Below are 26484 nucleotides of genomic sequence, written 5' to 3'. Positions count from 1 at the left end.
ACAAGATCCCAGGAGGGTGGGCTTTACACGCTCACAACCTTAGCCGCGAGGTCTTTCCACGCGTTTGGGATGCTTTGGCATGCTTGTTATGGACATCTCAAATTTGATGCTATTTGACGAGCTTCTTGAAAGAAGATAGTGGAGGGACTATTTCTTTATTGCCAGACAGACAGTCTTCTTTGGCCAAAGTTCTCTATATACTTAATTTAGGTTTTAACCTCTTGTCTATTCATGGTCTTACACCGCTTGATACCCGTATGGTCTTTACACAAGATGTGATGACAGTGGAGGATGAGTCTACAAGTGCCGTTCTTTGGACAAGATCCCAGGAGGGTGGGCTTTACACGCTCACAACCTTAGTCGCAAGGTCTTCCCACGAGTTTGGGATGCTTTGGCATCCTTGTTATGGTCATCTCAATTTTGATGCTATTTGATGAGCTTCTCGAAAGAAGATAGTGGAGAGACTTTGTGATTTCACTCATCTTCAAACTTTGTGCCCTAACTATTTGAGGGGCAAGCAACATAGGCAACCTTATCCCCTAGTTGCCACTAGGACTGCTTCTGCTTCACTTAAGCTAGTTCATACTAACCTTTGCAGACCTATGGACATTGCCTCCCTTGGGAAGGCCAACTATTTGATAGTGATTATAGACGACTTCAACCATCACACTTCGTACCCTAGTTGTTTGAGGGGCAAGCAGCATAGGCAACCTCATCCCCAAGGTGCCACTAGGAGAGCTTCTACTCCGCTTGAGCTAGTTCATACCAACCTTTGCTCCCCTATGGGCACAACCTCCCTTGGGAAGGCCAAGTATTTTATGCTAATTATAGACGACTTCAATCATTATGTGTGACCTTATTTGTGGAGTACAAGAGCGAGGTATACTCCCGTTTCTACAAGTGGAAGGTGTTTGTGGAACACAAACTACTTCCAAAGTTTGTGGCATATGAGCAGATCATGGTGGAGAGTCTATTTCTAACTTCTTTTCTTAGTTTTGCAAGGATCACAGCATTCAGGTGGAGTATACCCATCCGAATACGCCTTTGAAGAATGGTGTGGTGGAGCATGTGAGCTGGACCATGCTAGAGATGGCCCGATTGATGTTGGAGCATCGGGGTCTTCCTCATTCCCTTTGGGGTGAGGTAGTGGCTACTGTGGTTCACATCCGCAACCATTTCCCGACTTCTGTGTTACAAGATATGACTATCTATGAGGCCTTCTTTAGTCAAAGGCCCTCTGTGTCTCACTTCCGCATCTTTGGATGTGATGCATTTGTCCATGTGGAAAAGAAGAAGAGGAAGACAAAGCTTGACTTGAAGTCCAAGAAGCTCATTTTCATGGACTTGTACAACACTACCACGAAGAGCTATCGCCTGTACGACCCGATGACTCAAAATCTTAAGGTGAACAGGGATGTGATCTTCGACAAGGCTACGGCCTCCAAGGATCCTATTGATGGTTCTCTTACAGGTGATTCTTTGTCACATCAACTGACCCACCCCTACCCTTAGTTCCTCTCCTTCCTTCCAAGATGCCTCTTACCACCCATTCTTCATCTTCAGCTCCTCCCCCTTCTTCTTCACCCTCTATTCTAGCTTCCCTACCACCTTTGAGGAATGCAACTGCTACTTCTTTATCGCATACTTCCACCTCTTCACGGCCTCCCCTCCAAAGTCTTCTAAGGCTGCTCAACTGTCAGAGGGCGAACCTTCTTCAAAGATAAGGAGGATTTACCTTCCCTTGGTGAGGTAAATTCCTACCGCAGATGGGTGCATTCTAAGTATCGAAGGCTATTCAATCTCCCTCACAACAAGACAAGCCTACTTGGATTCCTCAATGGTACCGATAGCTCATGCAGGATTCAGGTGTTTCTCACTTTTCTACTTCTCCTACAGGTCCACGCAAATCAACTCGTATTCAGGCCCATCAGAATAGTTCACTTTGTGTGAACTATGCTTTTATGTCACAAATTCTTCATGCCAATGAGCCTACTACAGTTGAAGAGGCTCTTACACAAGATATTTGGAATCAAGCCATGCACGAGGAGCCCGATTCTATTGAGCATAATCAAACTTGGAAGCTGGTTCCGCAGCCCCCAAAGCAGAAGGTAATAGGTGTGAAGTGAGTCTATAAGACCAAGTACCTTGCAAATGGTTCCTTGGACAAGCACAAAGCTAGGCTTCTAGCCAAGGGTTTTGCTTAGAGGCAAGTTTGGACTATTTTGAGGCTTTTGCACCTACGGCTCAAATGTCTACTATTCGGGCTATCTTGGCTCTTGCAGCCCACCACCACTAGCTTGTTTATCAGATGGACGTAAAGTCTACCTTCTTGAATGGTGTCCTTGAGGAGGAGATTTATGTTTCATAGTCTCTAGGCTTTCTTGTGTAGGGGAAGAAGGACCATGTCTACAAATTGCGGAATGCCCTCTATGGCTTGAAGTAGGCTCCTCATGCTTGGTACCAAAGGATTGATCATTTATTTTTACAAAGTGGCTTCCATCGATCAACTCATAATCCCAAGCTATACTTCAAGGTTAAGGGTAATAGGTGTGTTTTGCTCATCTTGTATGTGGACGATCTTATCATTACAGGGAGCTCTACTCATGAGGTTGATCGTACTCCAAAGATTTTGCGACAGAAGTTTGGCATGACGGATCTTGGGATCCTACATTTCTTCCTGGGATTGGAGACCTATCTGATGGCACAATATATTTTTATTTCGCAGCACATGTACATTACCGAGCTTCTCTCGGAATTCGGTATGGTCGATTGCTGGCCTATTTCTTGCCCATGGACCCAAAGTCCAACAAGATTTTGGTAGCCAGAGCTCCCCTTACAGATGCCAACTAGGTAGTTTGTTGGCTCTCTCATCTAGCTTATTCACACTCGGTCGGATATTTCTTTTGTTATGGCATTGTTGTCTTCTTTCCTAAAGACTCCCACTCAGGAGCATTAGAAAGCAGCCTTGCATGTTCTTTGTTATTGACAAGGGACTCGATTCTACGAGATCATGTATGGAGAGGGGGTTACTCTCTCTGGTTGGAGTGATTCTAACTGGGCAGGTGATGTGGATTCGAGACGGTCCACTACAAGTTATGCCTTCTTCCTTGGCTCAGGAGTTATCTCATGGAGCAACAAGAAGTAGCCTATTGTGGCCCTTTCTTCTACAGAGGCAGAGTATCGTGCATTATCTTCTATCGCTATGGAGGCGGTTTGGCTTCGCCATAGGTTGGCAGAGATTGGCTTTCCACAGCCTAAACCTACAAAGTTGCGTATCCACAACCAAAGTGCTCTAGCTCTAGCAAAGAACCCTAGGTTTAATGCTTGCATGAAGCACATCGAGGTTCAGTATCACTATGTTTGCGAGAGGATCATGGATTCCGAGTTAGATATGGCCTACTATCCCATGGAGGGCAACGCAACCAACGCAAATAGTCTCTTCACGAAGCCTTTGCCCAAGGCTTCTATGCTTCATCACATGAGGTTGTTAGGTCTTCAGACACTCCCAAGATCTGAGAGGGGATGTTAGCATGCCTATGTTAGTCTTGTCAATCTATCATCTACCAGTTGTGAGCTCCAGTCAAAGTCTAACAGAGACATAGGAGCTCTGGTAGTTTCAATGCATTTTCTTTATTTGTCGACTTTTGAGTGCATTCCTAGGCTAGTTTCTGCTTTCCACAATTTGCCTACACCTACTAGACATTGTCATTGTCATCTAGGATTTTTCTAAGATCTCCCCTATTTTCTAGCGTTTGTCTCTTCAATGACCAACATTTATTGATGGTCGGCCAGCATTTATTGTCAAGAATAGCGTGGTGGGGAGACTTGCTCAAGATGCTGCGCCGAACACACACAGAATGCACAAGGAGAAGCTCACTCAAGAGACAAGAAGAGAGATGGAGGCCAAAACGTTTTCTTGCTGATTTTTTCTTCTTCTTCCACACACTTTACAATGTACACAAAGTATAGATAAGATACAACATAAAGGAAAGTGGCCTACTAAGTCAAACAATGCATAACCGACTACACTAGTTGACTGGTGCTATAACTATGCCAGCTGTAAATAGGTGTAACAACCTGAATGTAATAAGTAATGAGTCAGTGGCCATGTGAGAGTCATAATGACCACCGATGTGCAAAGTGTAGACGTGTGGACCCATCTAACCAGGCGGTCCATCATTAATGTCCGCATGTGTTGAGCTTGTCATCTCAACACCCCCCCTCAAGCTCAACTGCATCTCTGCAACTCCAAGTAAGCTTCGAAACTTTTGAAGCTTCTCTGTACCCAATGCCTTCGTGAAGATGTCAGCTATCTAGCTGACATACAGTACCTTCTCTCTCACAAAGTGGTAGTGTACCTCAATATGTTTTGTCCTGGCATGGAACACAGGGTTCCTAGCCAACTGTATACTACTCATGTTGTCACAATAAATGGCAACTGAACCTTCCACCTGCACATCTAAATCAGCCAATAACTTTTGTAGCCATACTGCCCTCACATGCTGCAACAGCAGCACCTCTATACTCAGCCTCTGTACTCGACAAAGCAACTATAGATTGCTTTTTGCTGCTCCAAGTAACTGCTGCACTACCAAGAGAGAACATGTATCCACTGGTAGATCTTCTATCAGACATACTACCAGCCCAATCTGCATCTGTGTATCCAAACACTTGTACATCTGTACCTGCCTCATAGAAAAGTCCATAATGTAATGTGGACTTCACATATCTCAATATGCGTCTGACTGCATCCAAATGTGGCTTTCTAAGTACTTGCATAAGCTCACAAGACTAACAGCGTAGCTCAAGTCTGGCCTTGTAATGGTCATGTAGATCAAACTCTCCACTATCCTCCTGAACATAGTAGGGTCTTCTATCTCATCCCCAACATCAGCACTCAACTTTACATTCTGCTCCAACGGGACTGAAAGTGGTTTGCATGCTGTCATACCATACTTGGACAACATATCCAAGCCATACTGTCTTTGGGACAGCCATACCATCATCACATCTGATCACCTCAATGCCAAGGAAGTACCTTAGCTCACCTAAATCCTTCATCTCAAACTTCTTCTTCAAAAATTCCTTGACTTCAGCAATCCCACTATCACTATCACCTGTAATAATCAAGTCATCCACATAGATGACTATGATGACCGGACCTGCATCTCCCTTTCTCACATAAAGTGAGTGATCAGTATCAGAAACATAAAAGCCAATATTGACAAGATACTCTCTGATCTTGTCAGACCATGCTCTAGGTGCTTGCTTGAGCCCATAGAGCGCCTTCTTCAACCTGCACACATACGTGGGGTGCTCTAAATCTTCATAACCTGCTGGCTGATCCATATACACTTCTTCCTGCAAATCACCATGCAAGAAGGCATTCTTCACATCCATTTGCTGCAATCTCCAACCTTTGGCTGCTGCCAAAGCAATCACACATCTGACAGTTGCCATCCTAGCAACTGGACTGAAGGTTTCTTCATAATCTATGCCATATGTCTGGGCATAGCCTTTTGCAACCAGCCTAGCTTTATACCTACTAATAGAACCATCTGCATTGTGCTTAATCTTATAAGCCCACTTACATCCAATAGCTTTCTTGCCCTTTGACAATGATAGTAGATCCCAAGTCTTATTGGCCTCTAATGCAGCTATCTCCTCATCCATTGCTACATCCCAATGAGTATGACTAACAGCATCCTCAAAGCAAGTGGGCTCAACATCCTCAACTAGTTTCACCATATAAGCATAATGGTGAGCTGCATAACCTTCAAAACCAAATCTTTTAACAAGGTATCTGACCCTGCTAGATCTGCGTACCACCAGATCACTCAATGAAGCCTTTACATTACTATGAGCTCTCTGTACACCTGGTGTCCTAACAGAAGGAATGCCAAGCTTATCATCCAAGCTCTCTGAGCAACTGGAGTCTCCATCAAGAACTGCATCAATGCCATCTGACACTTTATTCTTTCCTTTGTCTTTACCTGTAGTGCTACTAGATGCACCTGAAGATGTAGAGCTACTCCTTAGTCTCCCAGACCAAGGACTACCAGATGATGTCTCTAGTCCACTAAGAGTCCGTAATTCTTGCTTTTCAACCTGCACATGAGTATCATGATCATCATCATCATCCAATGCATCACCACTAGATGCATACCAACTGCTCATTTCATCAAAGATGACATCTGCTCACTCTGAACTTACATGTGACACGGTTATAACAGCGATACTCTTTCTGCTCTAAAGAGTATCCAATAAAGACACATTTTTCTACCTTTGGATCAAGCTTCTTCCGTAGCTCATCTGGCACATGATTGTATGCAACACAGCCAAATACCTTCAAGTGCGATACATCAGGCTTCTTGCCAGTAAAACATTCTTCAAGAGTCATCCCATGAACTGCAGCTGTGGGAGTTCTGTTCATAATATAAACAGCAGTATGAACAGCCTCAGACCAAAAATGCTTAGGTATATTCTTTTCAGCCATCAAGGCGCGTGCAACTTCTGCAATATGCCTGTTTTTCCTTTCTGCAACCCCATTTTACTGTGGGATATACCTACATATAAACTGTCTCTTTATCCCATGAGACCTCAGAAAATCACTAAACTCATTTGAGAGGTACTCTCCCCCTCCATCTGACCTCAAATACTTTACTTTCAAGTCTGTTTCTCTTTTAACTGCAGCCTTGAAAGTTCTTAAGTGCTCAAACGCTTCACTATTTTCCTTCATAAAATATACCCACAGCTTTCTAGAACAATCATCAATGAATGTGACAAAGTATGAACTGCCTCCAAGAGATACATTTTGTGTAGGTCCCCAAATGTCTGTATGCACAACATCAAAGATATTTCTGCTTACATCTCTATCATGTGAAAAGGGTTGTCTTGCTTGCTTACCAAACTGACATGCTTCGCATACCTTATGAAATTCTGCAACTCTAAATGTAGGCAAACCTGTAACCAACCCTTTGGACTGTATTAATTTTAGCCTTTGTACATTTGCATGTCCAAATTTCAATATCTGCAACAACACATTTTCCTTTAGCATACATAGCAGCATTCATAGTAGGAATTCCAGCATCCAGAGTAAACATACGTCCAACTCTACTTCCCTTTGCAACTAACCTGCACTTGTCATTGAAGGCTTCTACAAAGCAACCCTTTGTATTAAATCTGACTTGCAGCCCTTGCTCTACCATCTGACCGACTGACACCAAGTTCTTTGTAATAGATGGCACATGTAATACATCTAAAAGACTCTTTGTCTTACCATCATGCAAGGATAAGGGAACTTTTTCAATGTGTGAAATTGGGTGGCATGAATCATCACCCATCTGCACATAACCTGCATTTTGTAAATCCTGTATCTCTCCAAACCATTCTGCATGGCTGGCCATATGATTGGATGCACCTAAATCAACATACCAAACATCATCATGTGTTCCCTTTCCTGTAACAGCATTCAGCATATGCTGCATAACAAACAGACATTCATTTTTGTCTTCATTCTGTCGTAAAGACGATGCATAATTTCCTTGCTGCAACTTACCACTACGAATATCATCTTTCTTAGCATAACATTGAGCTGCAATATGACCTGTTTTGCCACATTAGTGACACACAATACCAGAGTTGTTAAAACCTCTGTTCTGCCATCTACCTCTTCCTCTAAAGCTCCCCCTGCCTCTAAAGTTACTACGACCTCCTGAAACCTGCATATCGCCAAATTGCTAATTCAATCTATTTTGTTGGTTGTCACTACCACATCCTATACCACGGCCTCTTGAAGAGAACCTGCCACGTCTCCTTCCTGAATTGGAGTAGAAAGCTTGGACCTGTTCACCAATTTTTTCAGATGTCTCACTCTACATGTTGATCTCTTCAGTGATCATAAGGAAGACCAACTCATCGAAATCTGGAAATGGCTTTCTAACATATACGGAAGTTACAAAAGACTTCCAAAGCCCTTTCATTATTAATTCCACCCAAGGTAGACAATATCAAATCATCATCATCGGGCATTGCATCAATCGTTGCCAAGGCATCTGCAATGCTCCTTACCTTTAGTGCATACTCATTAATAGACATCTTCCCTTTCTTCAATGTATTCAACTCTTGCTTGAGTTGAATCTTTCGTGCAAACATACTTTCAAGTATGGTCCAAGCTGCATATGAATTCTCTGCATTTCTAATATATCCCAGCATATTATTGTCAATTACTGCAGACAGCCAATACATGACCTTTTTATCTTTTGCATTCAATTCCTTCCGTGCCTTTGTCTCTTCTGCAGTTGGAGGATCACTCACCTCCGGCTCCTTTTCTTCACCTAATACAAACTCGTAGAGGCATTTTCCAATAAGAAAGTTCGTGACACGGAACTTTCATGAAGGGTAGTTGTTCTTATCGAGCTTCTCAATAATGGGGCTTCCACTGTTCTCTGCCATTATCACAAAACTAATAACAAACAGCAAGCAAATCTTCTACAACCCTCGACCTGTAGTGCACAGCAATATACCAGACAGCCTTTTTCACTGTCTGCTCAACAATACATACAATCTGCAACCTGTTTGCAGATTAACCTTATGTTTACTTCCTGCAAACACCTCAAGAATTACAGATTCGCAATTTGTAACCTGCGCACCCACTTTCGGTCAAAATAGCCGAAATCACAGTGTACCCTGAAACTGCTGTTCGCAATAACTGCGGAAAAGCCCTAAAGGGTTTATCTGCAGAATATATAGCGCTCTTCGCGCACACCAAATCTCACTGCAATCTGAGATTTTTGCTCTGCCTTGCTTCTGGTGCCTCCACATGCACTGTCCAAGAGAAAGAATGAAAGAATGGAAAAGCTTCTTATCTGTGGCTTGCTTGCTCGAACCTTGCTTCTTCTCCTTCACTTCAGCCTTCGAAATCAGCCTCTCTCAGTGGCACGGCTCTGATACCATGTCAAGAATCGCGTGGTGGGGGGACTTGCTCAAGATGCTGCGCCGAACACGCATAGAATACACAAGGAGAAGCTCACTCAAGAGACAAGAAGAGAGATGGAGGCCAAAACGTTTTCTTGCGGATTTTTTATTCTTCTTCCACACACTTTACAATGTACACAAAGTATAGATAAGATACAACATAAATGAAAGTGGCCTACTAAGTCAAACAATGCATAACCGACTACACTAGTCGACTGGCGCTATAACTATGCCAGCTGTAAATAGGTGTAACAACCTGAATATAATAAGTAATGAGTCAGTGGCCATGTGAGAGTCATAATGACCACCGACGTGCTAAGTGTAAACGCGTAGACCCATCTAACCAAACAGTCCATCATTAATGTCCGCATGTGTTGAGCTTGTCATCTCAACATTTATGGCCCCTACAGCAGTAGGTTGGCTAATTTCATAGCTGTAACCTCCACTTGACAAACATACGCACTCTTCAATGATTAAATACAGCCGACCTGGTGCTAGGAATTTCCTATTTTTTGGCTATTTATAGCCAGTTCGTGGCACACTCCAGCATTCATTATTTTTCAGATTCTGATCTTGAGATCTGTTGGCTGAGACAGACTGTGCTCGGGCTGACGGAGATCAAGGTCATCAAGTCGGAGACACATGCAAATATTTCCTCTGCCCCCTTGTGTATTTCTGCACTCTTATACAGCATACTACACCGCAGATTTTCTGCGTTTACACAGTCTCCTTTTCTCTCTCTCTCTTCTCTCTATGTTCAACCTATCTGAAGAGGAGATTTCAGCACGACACAAGGCTGCGTTTCCAGGATTTGAGGGCGAGCGGGAGGGCTACGCATCGAATCAAGGCTGAAGCAAGCGTGGGCGTGCGGGAAAGGAGTCTAATCGTTGAATTTTCTGCAATTGTTTGCTGACCCATGTTATGCAGGATCGTGAGCCCACTTCACTCAAGGAGGCTTTGCAATCTGATCATTGGCAAAAGGCCGTGGAAGCCGAGTTGGAGGCTATTGAGAGGGATGGCACTTGGTCTCTTGTGCCTCGTCCCTCTCACAAGAAGGTGATTAGTGTTAAGTGGGTCTTCAAGACCAAGTACCTTAGCGACGGTTCTTTGGACAAGCACAAGGCTCGCCTTGTTGCTAAAGGTTTTGCTCAGCGCCCAGGCATTGATTTCCATGATACTTTTGCCCCCACTGCTCGTATGGCGACTATTCGAGCTGTTCTTGCCTTGGCTGGCCATAGGAGATGGCCTGTTTATCAATTGGATGTGAAGTCGGCCTTTCTTAATGGTGACTTGCAGGAGATCTATGTTGAGCAACCTCCTGGCTTTGGATCCTCAAATGGGAAAGTTTACAAATTGAAGGAGGCCTTGTATGGCCTCAAGTAGGCTCCGCGTGCATGGAACGAGAAGATTGACTCGTTTCTTCAGTCGAAGTTGGGATATCGGTGCTCTATGGCCGATCCGCAGCTTTATGTACACACTTCCGAGGTTGGTCGTGTGTTGTTTGTGTTATATGTTGATGATTTGATTTTGACAGGGGATCATGCACAGAAGATCCGAGAGACCAAGACAGCTTTACATCAGACATTCGAGATGACGGATTTGGGGCTTCTTCATTTCTTCTTGGGTCACGAGATTTATCAGTCTCAGAGGGGGATTTTCATCTCTCAACAGAGGTACGTTCAAGAGCTCTTGGTGACTTTTGAGATGGAGACTTGTCGGCCCATTACTACTTCTATGGATCTCAATTGGAAGGCCACTTCACACTCAGATTCTCCCGTGATGGATGCTTCACGCTACCGTTAGTTGATTGGATCCTTGATTTGGCTTCTCAACACTCGTGTTAATCTTTGTTTTGCTGTGGGTCTTTTGACAGGGTTTATGACGGAACCCAAATAGGTGCGTTGGCAAGCTGCCCTAAGGATTCTTCGGTATTTGAGGGGGACTTCTGCCTTAGGGATTTCTTATCCCGCAGGTACAGATGCTTCAAATCTGGTTCTTGCAAGTTGGAGTGACTCGGATTGGGCTGGCGATGTGGACCACCGACAGTCTACTACAGGCTACTGTTTAATCTTAGGTATAGGTGTTATCTCTTGGAGTAGCAAGAAACAGCCCACGATTGCCCTTTCTTCTACTGAGGCGGAATATCGGCTGCGTCTTCCACCACATGTGAGGTTGTGTGGCTTCAGAGATTGTTGGAGCTTGGCTGCCCCCAAACTTGTCCTACTCTTCTACGGTGTGACAATGAGAGTTGCACTGCCTTGGTACGGAATCCTGTATTCCATGCCCGAACGAAACAAATTGAGATCCAGTATCACTTCATTCGGGAGAAGCTTTTGGATGGGACCATTGATGTGGAGTATTGCAAGACAGAGGATAATCTTGCAAATTTGTTTACAAAGGCGCTTCCCCAAGCTCTTCTTCGGCAGCATTCTAGATCACTCAGTCTTTTGACCCGTCCAGGATCTGAGAGGGGGTGTTAGCCAGTCATTTCCTGGACAGTGTGGATGGCAATGCCGCGTCAACAGGTGCTACGTCAACACCTGCAGTCGGACAGTTTCTGCAGTCGGCCAGTTTTCTGCAGTCGGCTGCATTAAATGTAGCCGACCTAACAACCTGGTGCTAGGAATTTCCTATTTTTTGGCTATTTATAGCTAGTTCGTGGCACACTCTAGCATTCATTATTTTTCAGATTCTGATCTTGAGATCTGTTGGCTGAGACAGACTGTGCTCAGGCTGACGGAGATCGAGGTCATCAAGTCGAAGACATACACAGATATTTCCTCTGTCCCCTTGTGTATTTCTGCACTCGTATATAGCATACTACACCACAGATTTTCTGCGTTTACACTGTCTCCTTTTCTCTCTCTCTCTTCTCTCTGTGTTCACTCTCTCTCAGTCTTTGTCCTATGCTTCCACATCACTGCACTCTGACAAGGCAATGGTCATCTTACCAAGGGAGTCCAAGTAGTCACCCTAGAGAGGATAGGGCATCGGACAAAGGGTGCTCATTGGTTACACAGTAGCCTACCAAGCTCTACAAAGGCAGATGGAACTACAATGAGCTTTGATTTATTTTTTTTAAGTGAGAGATGGTTTGCAGTCGATTGAGGAGAAGACAGGAGAATGAGAAGGGATGTTCAAGTCCAACCCATCATAAAGCAGAGAAGCTACCCATCCACTCGAGGATGTCGATGGCGAGGGAACGGTGATGAAGTAACGATGGTGTGGTAGACAAACCACCAATGGAAACAGTTTAGGATCCATCTAGTGGTACTCGGCACAGTGAGTATACTACATGCTATGAAATGCTCATGCAGTAGGTGCCACTTGGACAATGTCCCTCATGGAAAATTTGTTCACTTGCCCAAGCACCCTAGTACAAGGATGAGGAAATCATGCAATGCAAAGGGTGAAGGTACAACAAGGAGGGGAAGGCCAATATAGAAGATAAGTGCTAAAACCTATAGAATACCAAGAAGGATAGAAACCCCCTCTCAACCTTGAATGTTGATGCCAAAGGAGGAAGAGGAGCCAAATGTCGGTCTTCGTGTGGTGCCAAGAACCATGATGAGAAGAAGCATCCCAACTGGAAGAGCTAGGTAGAAGTCACCGCCATGATAGTGTCAAGAGAGATGTTGTATGATCCGCCTTGGGAGGGGAAGCCTCCATACTGGTAGAAGAGCAATAATCCTAGGAAGATGAAACCATGAAGAAAATGGCATGCATCCCATGTCACCAACCCAGGTAGGACTAGACAAGCCTATATGTTAGCCTTGCACTAAAAACAAATTCTGCAAAAGAAAGCGAGATCTGCAATCACAGAGATCAACTGTGAGATACTCTAAAAACAAAACTAAAATGGAAAATTAACTGAATGAACGAGTGCAATAATGCAAGTGTGTATGGAAGTGTAAAGGCAGCGGAAGACTTAAGAATGAAAGGGAAAAAGACAAGACTTCTATGGGCCCAACTCTTTAACCTAAAGTCTAGAGTGTGACAATGAGAAAAAGCTAAGAGGATGGCCACCACCACATATGCCCACTAGCAGGTAACTGCTAGTGAAACGCTTGACGAGGTGGGGAAGGAGTTCTAGATGAAGGCAAATGTAATCTGGATGCATAAAGTGCAATGGAATCGGTGCTAGAACAAACCAATTAGTCAACCTCTCAAGAGTAGAGAAAGATGGCCGTTGAGGCTTTCTGTGTGCCACATGTCCAACAACCGTGGGGACCAAAGGAGCAAATGGGGCAGCAACGGGAGGGATAGCCCCACTAGACAATGTAGTCGTAGTAGTCTACTATGGTTTTCTAGGAGGAAGACCTTGGGCCTTGGTACAAGACACTCCTCTTTCAAATGGCCCAACCTCCAACAGTGTGCAAAACCTATTTTTCTTAGGAATTTGCTGCGTAAGGGGTCATGTTTCTTTGTTTCCGTTGGAGGAAGTGATGTCACCCTTGTTTTGGCTTGCCTTCGCATCTTGCAAGTTTTTGCCACTAGCGGTTTTCGCTCCTGAAGAAGAGGCAACCAACCCTCGCCCCTCTAAATAGATGTGAGTGGAGGACTTCTTGTGGACTTGATCATGCAACCTCGCGTAACGCAAGAACTGACACTCAAACTTGTAGAAGGTCAACAATCTAGACAGTGAGATAATGTGCTAGATAAGATAGAAGTATTTGTTGGGCAACTCGTTCAAAAAGAATGTGACCTAATCTTCGTCTAATTTCGAAGAGCTAGTAGTGGCAAACTCGGCTAGTAACCGCCGACATTCGGCCAACTTTCAGGAGTAGAGAAGGATGGCCACTAAGGTTGTCTATGTGCCACATGTCCAATGACCGTGGGGGCTAAAGAAACAGATGGGGCAATAGTGCAAGGCATAGCCCCACTAGATGATGTAGTCGTAGTAGTCTACTGTGGTTTTCTAGGAGGAAGACCTTGGGCCTTGATACGACACTCCTCGTCCAAATGGCCCGACCTCTAACACTGTGCAAAACCTATTTTTCTTAGGAATTTGTTGCCAAAGGGGTCGTGTTTCTTTGTTTCCGTTAGAGGAAGTGGTGTCACCCTTTTTTGGCCTACCTTCGCATCTTGCGAGTTTTTGCCACTAGTGGTTTTCGCTCTCGAAGAAGAGGCAACCAACCCTCGCCCCTCTGGATAGATGTGAGTGGAGGGCTTCTTGTGGACTTGATCATGCAACCTCGCATAATGCAAGAACTGACACTCAAACTCGTAGAAGGTCAGCAATCTAGACAATGAGATAATGTGCTAGATAAGATAAAAGTATTTGTCGAGCAACTTGTTCAAGAAGAATATGACTTGATCATCATTTGACTTCGGAGAGCCGTAGTGGCAAACTCGACTAGTAACCGCCAATATTTGGCGAACTTGACTTTTAGATTATCCCCTTCCTTAATGGAAAACTCCTGAAGCTCAAAATCAATGTTTATACGCGAAGTATGATCTCTGGCCACATAACAATCGATGAGATGACTCCAAACATTTCGATACAAGAGGGAAGTGTTGTAACTGAGAGCGAAACTCGGGAAGCAGACCCTGCATCAGCTCGACATTGGCTATGGCATTGCAAACTCGCCATTGACGGATGTAATCATGGTGGGCTAGGTGAGGATCATGCATAGGCTCGAGACCAACAACAAGGTCCCAAAGACCCTAACACTCAAGCACTTGTTGCATATAGTTCTACCAAGTTGTGTAATTCGATCCATTGAAATGATTCTTGTTCGTAAAGGCATTCTTGGCCGATGCAACAGGAGTGGTAATACTCGGATAAGGTGCACAGGATGGGTACTGTGGTGGAAAGGAGTACACTTGGGAATGGGTCCCAGAGTGCACACTAGGCATACAAGAAGTGTGCACGATAGATCCAAATGTTTGCATGGGATGGCTAGGCATAGGCATTGTTGCCGCATAAGTACCCCATGGTGGAGAGATAGGGACACGTGGAGCAGAGGATGGAAAGCCTTACGTAGGAGTGACCCATGGAAAGTGTGATGATGCACCATAAGCAAAGGATGGAAATCCTTATATGTGTGTGTAGCCAAGGGTAGTGAGGGGGATGCCCATCACAGCTGTCCCAATGAAAAAAGAGGTGCCTACATGAGGAAAGGTAGAGAGAACTATGTTAGAGGGTGTCACCCCCTGTAACAAAGCCCCATAGTGGGGAATGGCTTGTGGGAAAGGGTAGGTGACAATGTTAAGAGAGGTGGAATGCCCTCTAACGAGGCACCGTGATGTGAAGTGGTAGGGAAGTATAAATATGGAATAGAGAATGAGAATGTGCTAGGAGCGGAGACAAAAGGTGCAACTCCCAGTGTGGTAGAGGTGGATATGGAATGAAAGCTGAGGTTTTGGAATGTGTAATATGGCTTCAAGAGAAGAGTGGGATAGGAGGAAGAGAAGAAGAGTAATTGACTTGCTCAAATGAAACAGAAGATGTAGATATACCTGATGATGAATGTATGCTTCTTGAGCCCCCTCTATTAAGATTTATATACATTTGACCATCCGGATCCTACACATCAAAAGGCAAAACAGGAGAGGGTTTTGATTCGAACAACTCAAAAGGGTTGTACGAACCTGACACAGGGCCTGGCCAATATGATGAAGATGGATCACCAGTCATCCCAAATGTCGTATTGCCTCCATGATTAGAAAGGTGGCCAGTCTCACCAATCGATCCAGAAGGAGTAGTAAAACTAAAAAAAGGGATATCTTCTAGTCCATACTTGTTGTGTAGATACTCCTTAAACTCCTCTATGAGATTAATGAAATCTAGAATATTCGGCATGGGTGTAAACATAGAGGGTGATGGTGAGGGTGAATATGGAGTATCGTCTTCCTTGCCGAGTCCATAATGCCTCCTCAAGGCCTTCAGTGATGGAGAAGCCTAATACGACATCATGGGGTCACAAGAAGAAGGTGCTTGAGACATTGTGATTCAGTTATGAGTCGTATTGTGTGCCTCGTGCAAAGACTAGCACTCCACAATATTGTGATTCAGTTATGAGTCGTATTGTGTGCCTCGTGCAAAGACTAGCACTCCACAATATCCACACGATACTCTTTATAAGAGCACCAACTTTGATACCATGTGAAGAAGACTGTGGAGGCACCACTAGGGCTTGCTTTGAGGAAACACAGAGAGTACAACCACAACAGAAACACAACGAGACAAACACAGTCACAAAAAGCAAAACTCAAACCCTAAACACAATACTCAAAACTCAAATATAGAAACTCAAACACTAACAAAAGAAGGGAGAGAAAGAACATAACTCTGAAGTGAATGAATATGATGTAAATGAATGTAACTATATACAAACTGTCCAAGGGCAAAGCAATGTGTCAGAGAGTAATGTCCACCAGAGACGGATCCCAAGTCTATGACCACCAGTCGGAGTGTAGGATAAAAAAGATGCTGCAAACACAAGTGTCAAAAGGGCCTAGAGCACAAAATGCAAGCAGGAGAAGTGTGGAAGATGGAAGGCAGTTGTCGCTTGATGTGGAGGAAGCTGTCGCCTAATGTGGAGGAGCTGTCGCCTAATGAGAAGACACTAAACACAAGCTGAAGATGCAATCGCCAAGATCAACCAGCTCCAATTGCAAGCAAAGGAGGGTCAAAAAATTGTCGCCAATGCTGATGGAGGAGCACTAGATGCTGAGGAACGACTGGCAACAGTTGTTGAGGCTAGACAGCCACATGTGTATGGACTAATGGCTAAAATTTGCACTCATGGGTGAGAAACCTGCACAGAAAAGGATTGGGACTAAATGGGGGCAGCCTGTCTATTTATAGATGAGGATGGACCCTTCCAAATTCGGGTTTCACTGAACTCTCTCGAATCGTGCCCCGTTTTGGGGTTTTCATTAAATTATGCTTGTTTTGGGGCTATTTAAGTGGCTAATCAGCATGGAATGCATTTCTTAGCTCGACAGTTTGTTAGACTTGCGGCCAATGGAAGGAGGAATGGATCATGTGGAGAATCAACTAGCAAGGACCAATGCCGATATTGTTTCAGCACCGTGCTAACACTACCTACAAAAGAGAAGTATGATGAATACCATACTACCTGACAACCCTTTACACATTATGGAGCAATCGCTCAAAAGAATCACTACTCTCCACAAGGAAATCCAGTACGAACCTATCAACCAGATGCTCCATATAACCATTAAATAAAATAAAACGCAGTCCAAGCGAGGTTGAAAAGTAAAACTCAAATCCAATAGGCGAAGCCAAGACCGAATGTCCTACTTCAAAACAAGTTCCAAATTATGCCACACACAGCTCTCAAGTGCATCCATCACCGAGTGCTTGGAGGTAAATTGCAAATGATAAACACACATGCTGAAATCTCCCATCAACACTCTTGGTCAACCAAGAGACAAGCAAGTTGCCAATCAATCTCACAAATTCCTTCAAGACAAAGAATCATTTGGTGCATAAAGGCCTACCAACCATCGTACTCCCCTTCAAATAGAATTTCAACAACCAAAAAACCACCATGGACATCATTCTTGGCAAGAATTGGCTGAAACTAATTATGCACAACCGCTAGCACATCAAAATAGCATCAAGTTGAGCCCCCTGCATAGAACAAATGAAACCCATGGCAAGCCATGTTTTTTTCCATCACCATGATTTTAATGCTCAAGAGCACATAACACATCCCATCGATTATCATGTAGAACACACCACATATCATGCGGTAGCCAATACTACAAATGAGTTTAAGTTCCTACGCTTATCATGTTGCTTGCTACATGAACAAATGCCACACACATTGCAAGTGGCAAGCCTCATATGTCATGAGAAGGGATTTCAATGTCAAGGCAAATTTTAGCTCTGCACTTTTGCAACCAAAATATCAAGAGTGTCCTCATTCAAAAAGGTAGCCAATACTACAAATGAGTTTAAGTTCCTATGCTCTCCCCCTTACTCCCCTTGACATCTATCCACAGCCACTCAAACACAAGGATTTCTATCCTCTACCTATGGTGTGCCTTATCAAATTCCATGAGCCACTAAAAAATGGAGATTCCTATCCTTGGCTTATCTTGTGCCCATCCACCCTCCATGGGCTACTTAAACAGTTACCATACCTATGCCTACTCATCAGCCCACATACATATAGATCCACTATGTACACATATCCAATGCACGGGTGGGCACTTTGGGGTCAATGCCCAAGTATACTCTCTTCAGCACTACATTACTCATTCATTTATAATCTTAGTAGCTATTATAACTTTCTAGCCACTCTTCTAGGACTCTTGATGCAACCACACTTAGATCCATTTCTCCACCTTGCTACAAGTTCATTTGGCAGAGATCTATTGGTGGATGTGTGCAATGGTGGCCACTCCCTTAGGCTAGCACCTTCTAGGACCCTCAAGGTATGCTAGGCTGGTATCTCCTTAGGCTAGTCTAGCATTCACTTTTACTATTAGCTCTTTAAGCTAATAAGTCAAGCCCATTGGCTACTTTATCCTTTAAGATACTTAGCTTTAGGGTTTTTCATCTGTCTTCTGCTACCCACTTTCCATTATTATGTTATTCCTTCATTTTTAATCTTATTAGTTGTGCATTACTTTTCTTTGCTTAGCATCAAAGCCATTAAGCTAATGAGTCAAGCCCATTGGCTACTTGATACTTAGCTTTAGGGTTTTTCATATGTCTTCTACTACCCACTTTCTATTATTATGTTATTCCTTCATTTTTAATCTTATTAGTTGTGCGTTACTTTTCTTTGCTTAGCACCAAAGCATCTCAATATGAAGCACAATTATGTAGGATTGGTTTTTTTTTTCATACTTACATGTTGGATTTTGTATTTTAATTGACTAACATTGCAAATTTGCACCAATCATTGTTGAAAATGGGTTATTAGTTGTTCCTTTTGTGCATCAGGCTCCTCCTTTGGTCTCAACATCCATGGTTGAGCAAGGGTTCCTTCCCTTCATTTGGTACCTACAACTTTTGGTATTGTCTTCTTATCCTCGACATCAACATCTCTTCCCTATTGTACTTACCCTTTGCACTGCATGATCATCATCTTTGTAAAAGGGCACTTGGACAAGTGAACAATTCCCCATGAGGGACACCGTCCAAGTGGCTCCTTACCTTATGAGTATTCTCATTTCCATTATGTAGCGTTGTTCTTGTGTCTTATTGTGCAAAGCACCCTTCAATACATTGCTCTTGTTAGCCTACCTTATTTTGTTAGTCTATCATCTCCTAGTTATGAGCTCCGTCAGAGTCCGACAAAGACATAGAAGCTCTGACTCAATTTATGTGCATTTCTTAAGTTTGTTGGTTAGTTTCCAACTTGTCCTACCCTATCAAATAGTATCCAGCCTTCCCAAGAGTTTGCACTTGTATCAATTGCCACATCAACATTTTTTTGCATTTTTTTGTGCTACTAACTGCATTAAATGCAATTGGCCAGGCTGGTACCAGTTGGCCAGCAGCTGGTCGGCTAGTTTGGCTGATTTCCAGCTATATCTAGCTGGGGCAATATCTAGCTGGGGCAGATCATTCATTCTTTTGCCTCAGAGGTGCTCCATGAGGTGGCTGCTGTCCTCTCCTTCTTCAATGTGGAAAGCAAGCTGCATGCTCTCCGTCTCTGTCATCGTCGGCAATGATATCATTATATTCAGCCTAGGTTGCAGTCTTCTCCTTCTCCGGCATGGACAAAAGGCTGCATACTCTCTGTCTCCGTCACCGTCACCGTCACCATCTCATCTCCATCACCGCCGGCAGTGCTATCATCATTATTCAACCTAATCCGGTGCCCTCACTAACCCCTTGGGCTGCATGTAGGGACTGATTAGTCCTCATTGTATGCAACCTTCTTTTTTGTTAAGTGCAGATCATTCTCTTTCTACTTTCTCTTCTTCTCTCCTTTTCTCTCCATGTTCATGATTCTCTTACATTGTGCACTCACATGCTAATAGAGCCAAAGTGAGGACACAGAGGTACCCCATCGAGAGAAGACCCCCCATGCTGAAAACGCAAATTTTCAGCACTCCGTTTCTTGCTGGAAATGCAGATTTTCTACAGGTGACTAGTCCATATGACTCAAGTGGGACATCTACAATCTTTCCTTTGCAGAACTATAGCTCACACAAATTTTTGTGGGTGTTTGCAAATATTAAAAATGTCGTACGGTGTACCATCGGTTCAATGGCTTTGATGACTCTAACAAGGAGATCTCTCATCACTCCTTTGATAAGTGGCATGGTCCTCATGAAGAACGGAGGTCTCCGAGCCATTTTGTTCGATTTCACCATTTGGAGCATCATTCTCCTTCTCCCCCCTCCCTCAATGTTTCCCATAAAGCCTATTCTATTGGCTTTAAATTGCCCCACATGGCATCACCTGTTCAGGTGCCTATTCTCCCTTCTTTACCCAAGGAGGACCAACTTGATGGTTCCAACTATTTGCTTTGGTCAGGTAAGGTGGAATGCATACTTGACACCTTCAATATTTGGGAGCTTGTTAGCCTACCTATTTCCTGTCCTGTGGAGGATCCCCGTATGGAAACAACAATGGATCGTGTAGCCCTCTGGGATCAACTCAACTCTCGAGCCCGATCCTTCCTTTTTATGAGCTTACAGGATCTTGTCCTAGTGCATGTTTGCAGGTTGAAGATAGCAATGGAAGTATAGTCTAAGCTTACGTCTTTGTATCATAAAAAGACTTTTGCTCATTGAATTTCTCTTGAGAAGAAACTTTGAATGCTCAATGTTGATCGCTCTCCTTCCATGAAGGATCACATCAACAAACTAGAGTACATGAGGGATAAGCTTGCATCTCTAGGGAGGACTATCTCTTCAAAGGATATGGCAATGATTCTCCTGACTCAATTGCCATCTCCAAAGTTCAATTCTATACTAGCCTTCTAACATCGAGGACCCAAGAGACTCTCCTTTGGAAGGAGCTTGCCCCACTGTTGGAGCATGTTGAGCAGCTCAAAGAGGTTGATGCCAATGGATCCAGCTCCATGAAGACTTTTGCAGCAGGTTCGAGAGGAGGGAAGTAGAAGGCAAAACCCAAGTATACTAAGAAGCCCAAGTGTCCACACTGTGGGAAGGCCACTCGTCCCAAGGAGAAGTGTTGGCAGAAGTACCGTATCCCATTTAAAGCCCAAGGAGGAGTATAAGGACTTGAAGGCTACCCATCTACCACTAAGTCCATCTTTGTACATTTGTTCGAGAAGGAGGATACCGCTCTTACTTCTTCTACGGAGAAGCCTTGGCTCATGGACAGTGGGGCTTCTTCCCATATGACTTTCTGCCAAGATCGGCTTCAGGACATGCATTCCAAAGGGGGATCCATCACCATTGGTGCAAACCCCTAGGGACTATACCACAGCAATGATCTACCTAAAGCTGTAACATCATAATACACACAAACAATTACAATCAGCTAGGACCATGGATACAAAGCCTAGCAGGAAGGAGGTTGCCAGCTCAATAGGAAGGAGTAGGAAGCTAAAATGAAAGTTTAGAAAGCTCCAAAAACAGAAAATGCAAAGGTTTTAGACCTGAAACTATTAGTAACCAGCAAACCAGCAAAGAAAATCAGCAAACCAGCAACACTGGTCACCTAATACCATGTGAGAATGCAGATATAATTGGAAACATGAAAGAGAAAGCATGAACACTAACAAAAAGAAAGAATGCATGAACACAAGAAACTCAGAAAGAACAGTCAATGGAGTCCATAAGAAGAAATACCAGATACTAGATGTGGTACTATACCAGTAGGGTACCACGCAATGATGACCAGCAGCAGTGCCTCTAGTCTCACTCTCTCCAAGGATGCAAGACGATGCAACATAAGAATTGTGAGTGGAGTGGATCATATATATTGTGCTTCATTCTGCTATACGACTCTCTGTAGGTGTGAAACTGCTGCATTTTCCTTGTTGTGGAGTTGTTTAACCTTGCGTTTGATCTCCCAACCCCTCATCTTCATCAAGGTAGGCTATCAACTATCTCAGAAGCATGGTATCAGATGACCAACTTGATGGCTCCTAGTGCTTCGTTCTGCTATGTATGATTCTCTCCATGTCCAAGACGGCCTCCTCCTCGGCTAAGCGACATAGTTCTTGGGCTGATCGACCTGTTTTCCTATCCACAATGGCTTTTAAAAATGCAAACAGACCAGCACTACAATCTAGAATTCTAGACGTACGATATCATGTTAGAGTGTGCAATAGAAGCAAAAGCATAGAAACATAAAAACTCAACTGAAAATAATAGAAGAACAGTGAACACTGTGATGATCAAGAATGAGCAATGGAATCCATAGATGACATGAGAAAAAGATACATCCCAAAGGGATGGTACAACTCTTGATGACCCTCTCCACCATGCCCAATCCCTCTCTCCGACAAATGCAGGACAATTGTCTTGAGGCAAAAGAGGGTTTGTGAGAGAGTGCAGGCTGGGCATGCTTATGCCTGACATAGATCCGTATGATGAGCATGGTGTTCTACAGGCCTCAATTTTTGCCAATGACAAATCCTAAATATGTGTTTCAGTCCATGATGGGAGATAGATACAATAGCAATCTGGCTGTACCCCTGGCCGGTTCTCATATGGGTGACCCCCTGTGGCAGGATCGCCAAAGGCATGGTTGTTCTTGACAATCAAACAGAATTCAGCTATTTCGACTCTATCCAATCCAAGTTCAAGTATGATCAACGTTGACATTATTTGTATGTACTATGATGTTGAGGATTCTAGTCTAGTATGGGACACAATGAGCATTCACGAGATCATGTTGGGTTGCTGCTTTTTGCGCCACACATCATTATATCTTTCATTATATAAATCACCCATGATTTGAAAGAGGGTGTTCATTTGGTACATACCATGGGTATTTAGGGCACTATTTATGTGCATTAGTGGATGCCACATTTAAGCCATGGGCGGCTTCTTTTTCATTAGGCGGACTGATTCTCTAAGGTTTCACTCCATTGATCATCTTGGGCCTCACTCCACTGCTGCCTATTTATCAGCACCACTCCTCCACCTTCAATGATAGGCACCGCCAGTCACAACGTGTGCTGATAGTTGCCCTAGTGGTATCGTACCTTTGTTCTCATGCTTACATCCATTGATTCTATTACCCATCATGATTCATTTCTTGAGACCTTTGGTCTTCTCATTCTTTGTCTAGTGTGCCAGTCTTTGTGCTCTGTGTTTCTTGTTTCTGCTTCTGTTGTGCATTCTCACACTTCCAGCCATGTTAAATCACAATCATTATGCTGTAAAGTAATATGATTATGCCATGTCAGTCATTGGGGCTAGTTTTGCATATCAAAGCAAGCCAATATAATACAATAGCTGTGACTGTCACAGCACAATTCGCAATTAATGAGCTACTCTTGTTTAATTGAGCAGCCCCTGGGTACTTGATCAGTGCCAGAATCCTGCAGGCTTGGTCCCTCACTCTGCTTCATAGATTTACTTGCTGGTAATTACCTCCAATCTGACAAAATTTGGTGATGATTTTCCAAGCCCATTGGTGTGAGACAGAAAAGACAAGTTTCGGTTTTAATGACAGCAACCTTTAAGCATAACAAGTCTGAGAACAGGTGTAATCAATCGCTCCATTTGGTGGAGAAGAGACAGAGATATTGGCAGAACTGAGAAAGACAAGCTTCGAGTAGCCAGTCAATGACAGCAACTTGAAAAAAACCAAGTCTGGGAGCAGATGTGATCAAACCCTGCACATTTGCCGTTTTGATTGAGAGGTCTGCAGCATTTTAAGTGCCTTGCACAAAGAACCACCCCCAATCTCTTTTCAACACCATAATACCCCAAAGCCTTGTTATAAGCCAGCTAGTAGCTCTGGTGAAAAGCAGAACAATGCTTTCTTTAAACATTAGTAACTGTAAGAACGGCCAATTTGATAGTGAGAGCCTCTATAGAAGGACAAAATACAAAGGATTGAAACCAGGATGGTTAACAGAAGAATGAAAACTAGAATGCAAGGTCCTTATTAGCCTTTGTAGTATTACGTCTCATGATTTATGCAGGCCCTCATGTTTCAAATGAGAATTTAAATAATCCAAACGATATTATGTTCCCCCATTTGCAGACTTGCTGAATGATTACCTCTCCTGCTGCCCTTTGCATACTCACTACATGCTCCGCCTGTGCATTGACAAAAGACCACTGAAGTAATCTGTTGTGAAGCACACGTTGCGAGAATGTTTCTTCCATCTGAGTGATTCTCATCTTCCGTTTTCCTTTAAAGGCACCAAAATAGACACCGACTGCACTTTCATTGTTCAAGGAACCAAGTGAGTATGACATTGAGCTTTCAGATCCACTGACGCTGTGCCAAGTCCTTGTGGACGAATTGGGAGGTTTAAGTTCGGAAGGGGATAGACTGTGTTGAGGAAGTTTGTGCGCACAGGACAAAGTTCGAGGTAAAGTAGAAGACCAGAGACAAGGCTGTTCGCCTCTTGGTTCAAATAAAAGCTTCTGATCGATCGAAGACAGTGATCGCTGCAGAATGCAAGTATTTGTGCTACTTCGATTTCGTAGCCTTCTCGAAGAAAATTGTGCCGGCTCTGTAGAGAATGGAATTGGTGGAGTTCCACGCATGGTTGTAATAGTTGCACTTGATTCAGCAGCCATCAGTTCCCTCGAAGGAGAAGATGAGACTGCACTTGCAAAATCAATTTCCTGTGGACGAGCAGCTAGGCATGCTGGCTGAGCTTCTTCACCTGTGTCGCGCCGCACATGATGTAGACCGTGCTCGGTACGGGAAAGACCCGAATCCCGAAGGTTATCAATCATGGAAGTCACCTTCGATTGAACCCTTTCCGGGTGTTCTCTGTCTCCCCGTCCATTTTCCAATGTGAGTTTGCGTGCTGCTCTTCTGCACTGTGAGTGGCAGGAGGCAATGCTCCTATTAATGGAATGGTCAGATATGAGATTGTGTGCTGCTCCACAGGAAGTGGTGTTCCTGTTAATGGAACGATTTAAGACGCCAGAGGAGTCAGCCGATGACCGTGGTAGCTTGCAGGTCGTTGATGATGAGGGGGGTTTATATGTATTTCCGTCTATGTTTAGGTCTAGCGACTTGGTCAAGGCTGCTCCTAACAGCTTGCGGCAAGTCGAGCTAGTACGATCAGGCTTGGATGGAAGGTTCTCCGACGGTTTAGCATTCTCAGAGCTTTGTCGCCGGTACAGCGTCCTTTCTTTGCCACGCACAGACGGCTTCTCGAATATATCTACAGACCTTTGGATAAGGTTTGGAGCTGGTTTTAGGCTGGGATCGCAAGGTGTAAGGCAGCTGGCCGCGGGTTTCTCTCTTGCGCGTAGGCGTTTTGACTTGGCAGAGCTAACATTTAAGCATTTATCGGCTCCTGATAGATCAGCAGCACTGTCTGTGCTTGACGGCCAGCGCTGAGTAACCTCTGAGCGACCGGCCCTTCGCCCCGAATCCATTGCTCCTCCATCAAAGCTTGCTGTGGAAGAAGTCCTGGCTTCAAGCAATGCCACTGCGGGAGTTGGACGCCGGCGTTCCGAGGACAGGGAGCGTCTAGGCGACGGAACATCATTCGGACAGAAGTCGACGCGGTGAAATGTAGGAGAGGATAAACGGTGTCGGAATGCTTCAGAGGCTGCATTGGCAGTAATCTTGTACCTGGAAGATACTTCTCGGCTGCGAGGGATCAGCCTGCGAGACGGAGGGGCGGTATTGTCAGCAGGGGCAGTACTCGAAGAAGAAGAAGCAGAAGAGGCAGTACTGTTGTCGAGGGAGAGGGGGAGGTTGAGGTGAAGCAAGTAGCCCTGGCTGCCGCAACCAAGGTTTTGGTCGAGAAGTAAAGACTGGCGTAAGACACGATCAGCGGACGCCATGTATGATGTCGAGCGAGGGGTGTGGGTGTCAGCCTTCAGCAGGAGGAAGGAATGAAAGGGTTGTCGGGAATCCTCCCTTATCGGGTGTTTGGAAATTGGAACGCGTTCATAAAACTTCCAATTCAAGTGTCGGAAGAAAGAATTCTAACTGAAGGATTCCTGCTCAACGGCTACCCGATGAACCACCCTGTTCGGCCCGGTCACACGAGCGCCGTTCCCATGGCCATCTCGTACACGTGGCACGGGCACTTAGGATGGCTTTGGAGTCCAAACCCCAGAGGAGTGGGCCTCTCATAGATGGTCAGAAGAAGCCTCCTCATAGCCTGTGCAAATGACCAACCGAGCTCGTCATCTCAATTGGTCGAGCCATAAAAAACAGCTTAGACCCATTAGGCACACATGACAATCGTGTTAATGTAACAAGTGAACTGTTTTGACAATAAAAACCACCTACTCCCCCCCCAAAATAATGGCCAATTCTGCCAACCTAGAAAGGCAGAGAGGAGCTCCACCTACATAAAATCCTATAGCGCTAATGGTGAGCAGCCCTAAATCAAGCTATGTTCTGCAGCCTACTCTATCTCTCATTCTCCCCACCTA

General features: G+C 44.2%; 1 protein-coding gene across 3 annotated transcripts in view; it reads right to left on the bottom strand.

Annotated features, from left to right (window-relative positions):
• LOC148033330 (uncharacterized) overlaps positions 1-25973 on the bottom strand; it is an 84005-nt gene extending 58032 nt beyond the window's left edge. For all 3 annotated transcript variants that reach the window (XM_087681240.1, XM_087681242.1, XM_087681243.1), the window contains exon 1: positions 24127-25973. In XM_087681240.1, the coding sequence (XP_087537366.1) occupies positions 24127-25884 (1758 nt within the window). In that variant the 5' untranslated portion in view covers positions 25885-25973. The remainder of the gene's footprint in view (positions 1-24126) is intronic.
• Between the last annotated feature and the right edge of the window lie 511 nt (positions 25974-26484).

This window comes from Lygodium microphyllum, chromosome 7 (genome assembly GCF_053477565.2).
Source record: "Lygodium microphyllum isolate KBCC chromosome 7, Lygodium_microphyllum_v1.1.10, whole genome shotgun sequence".
In the NCBI taxonomy this organism is placed as follows: Eukaryota; Viridiplantae; Streptophyta; class Polypodiopsida; order Schizaeales; family Lygodiaceae; genus Lygodium; species Lygodium microphyllum.
Note: the sequence above shows the minus strand (reverse complement) of the source record. Positions and strands in the feature narration are given on the sequence as shown.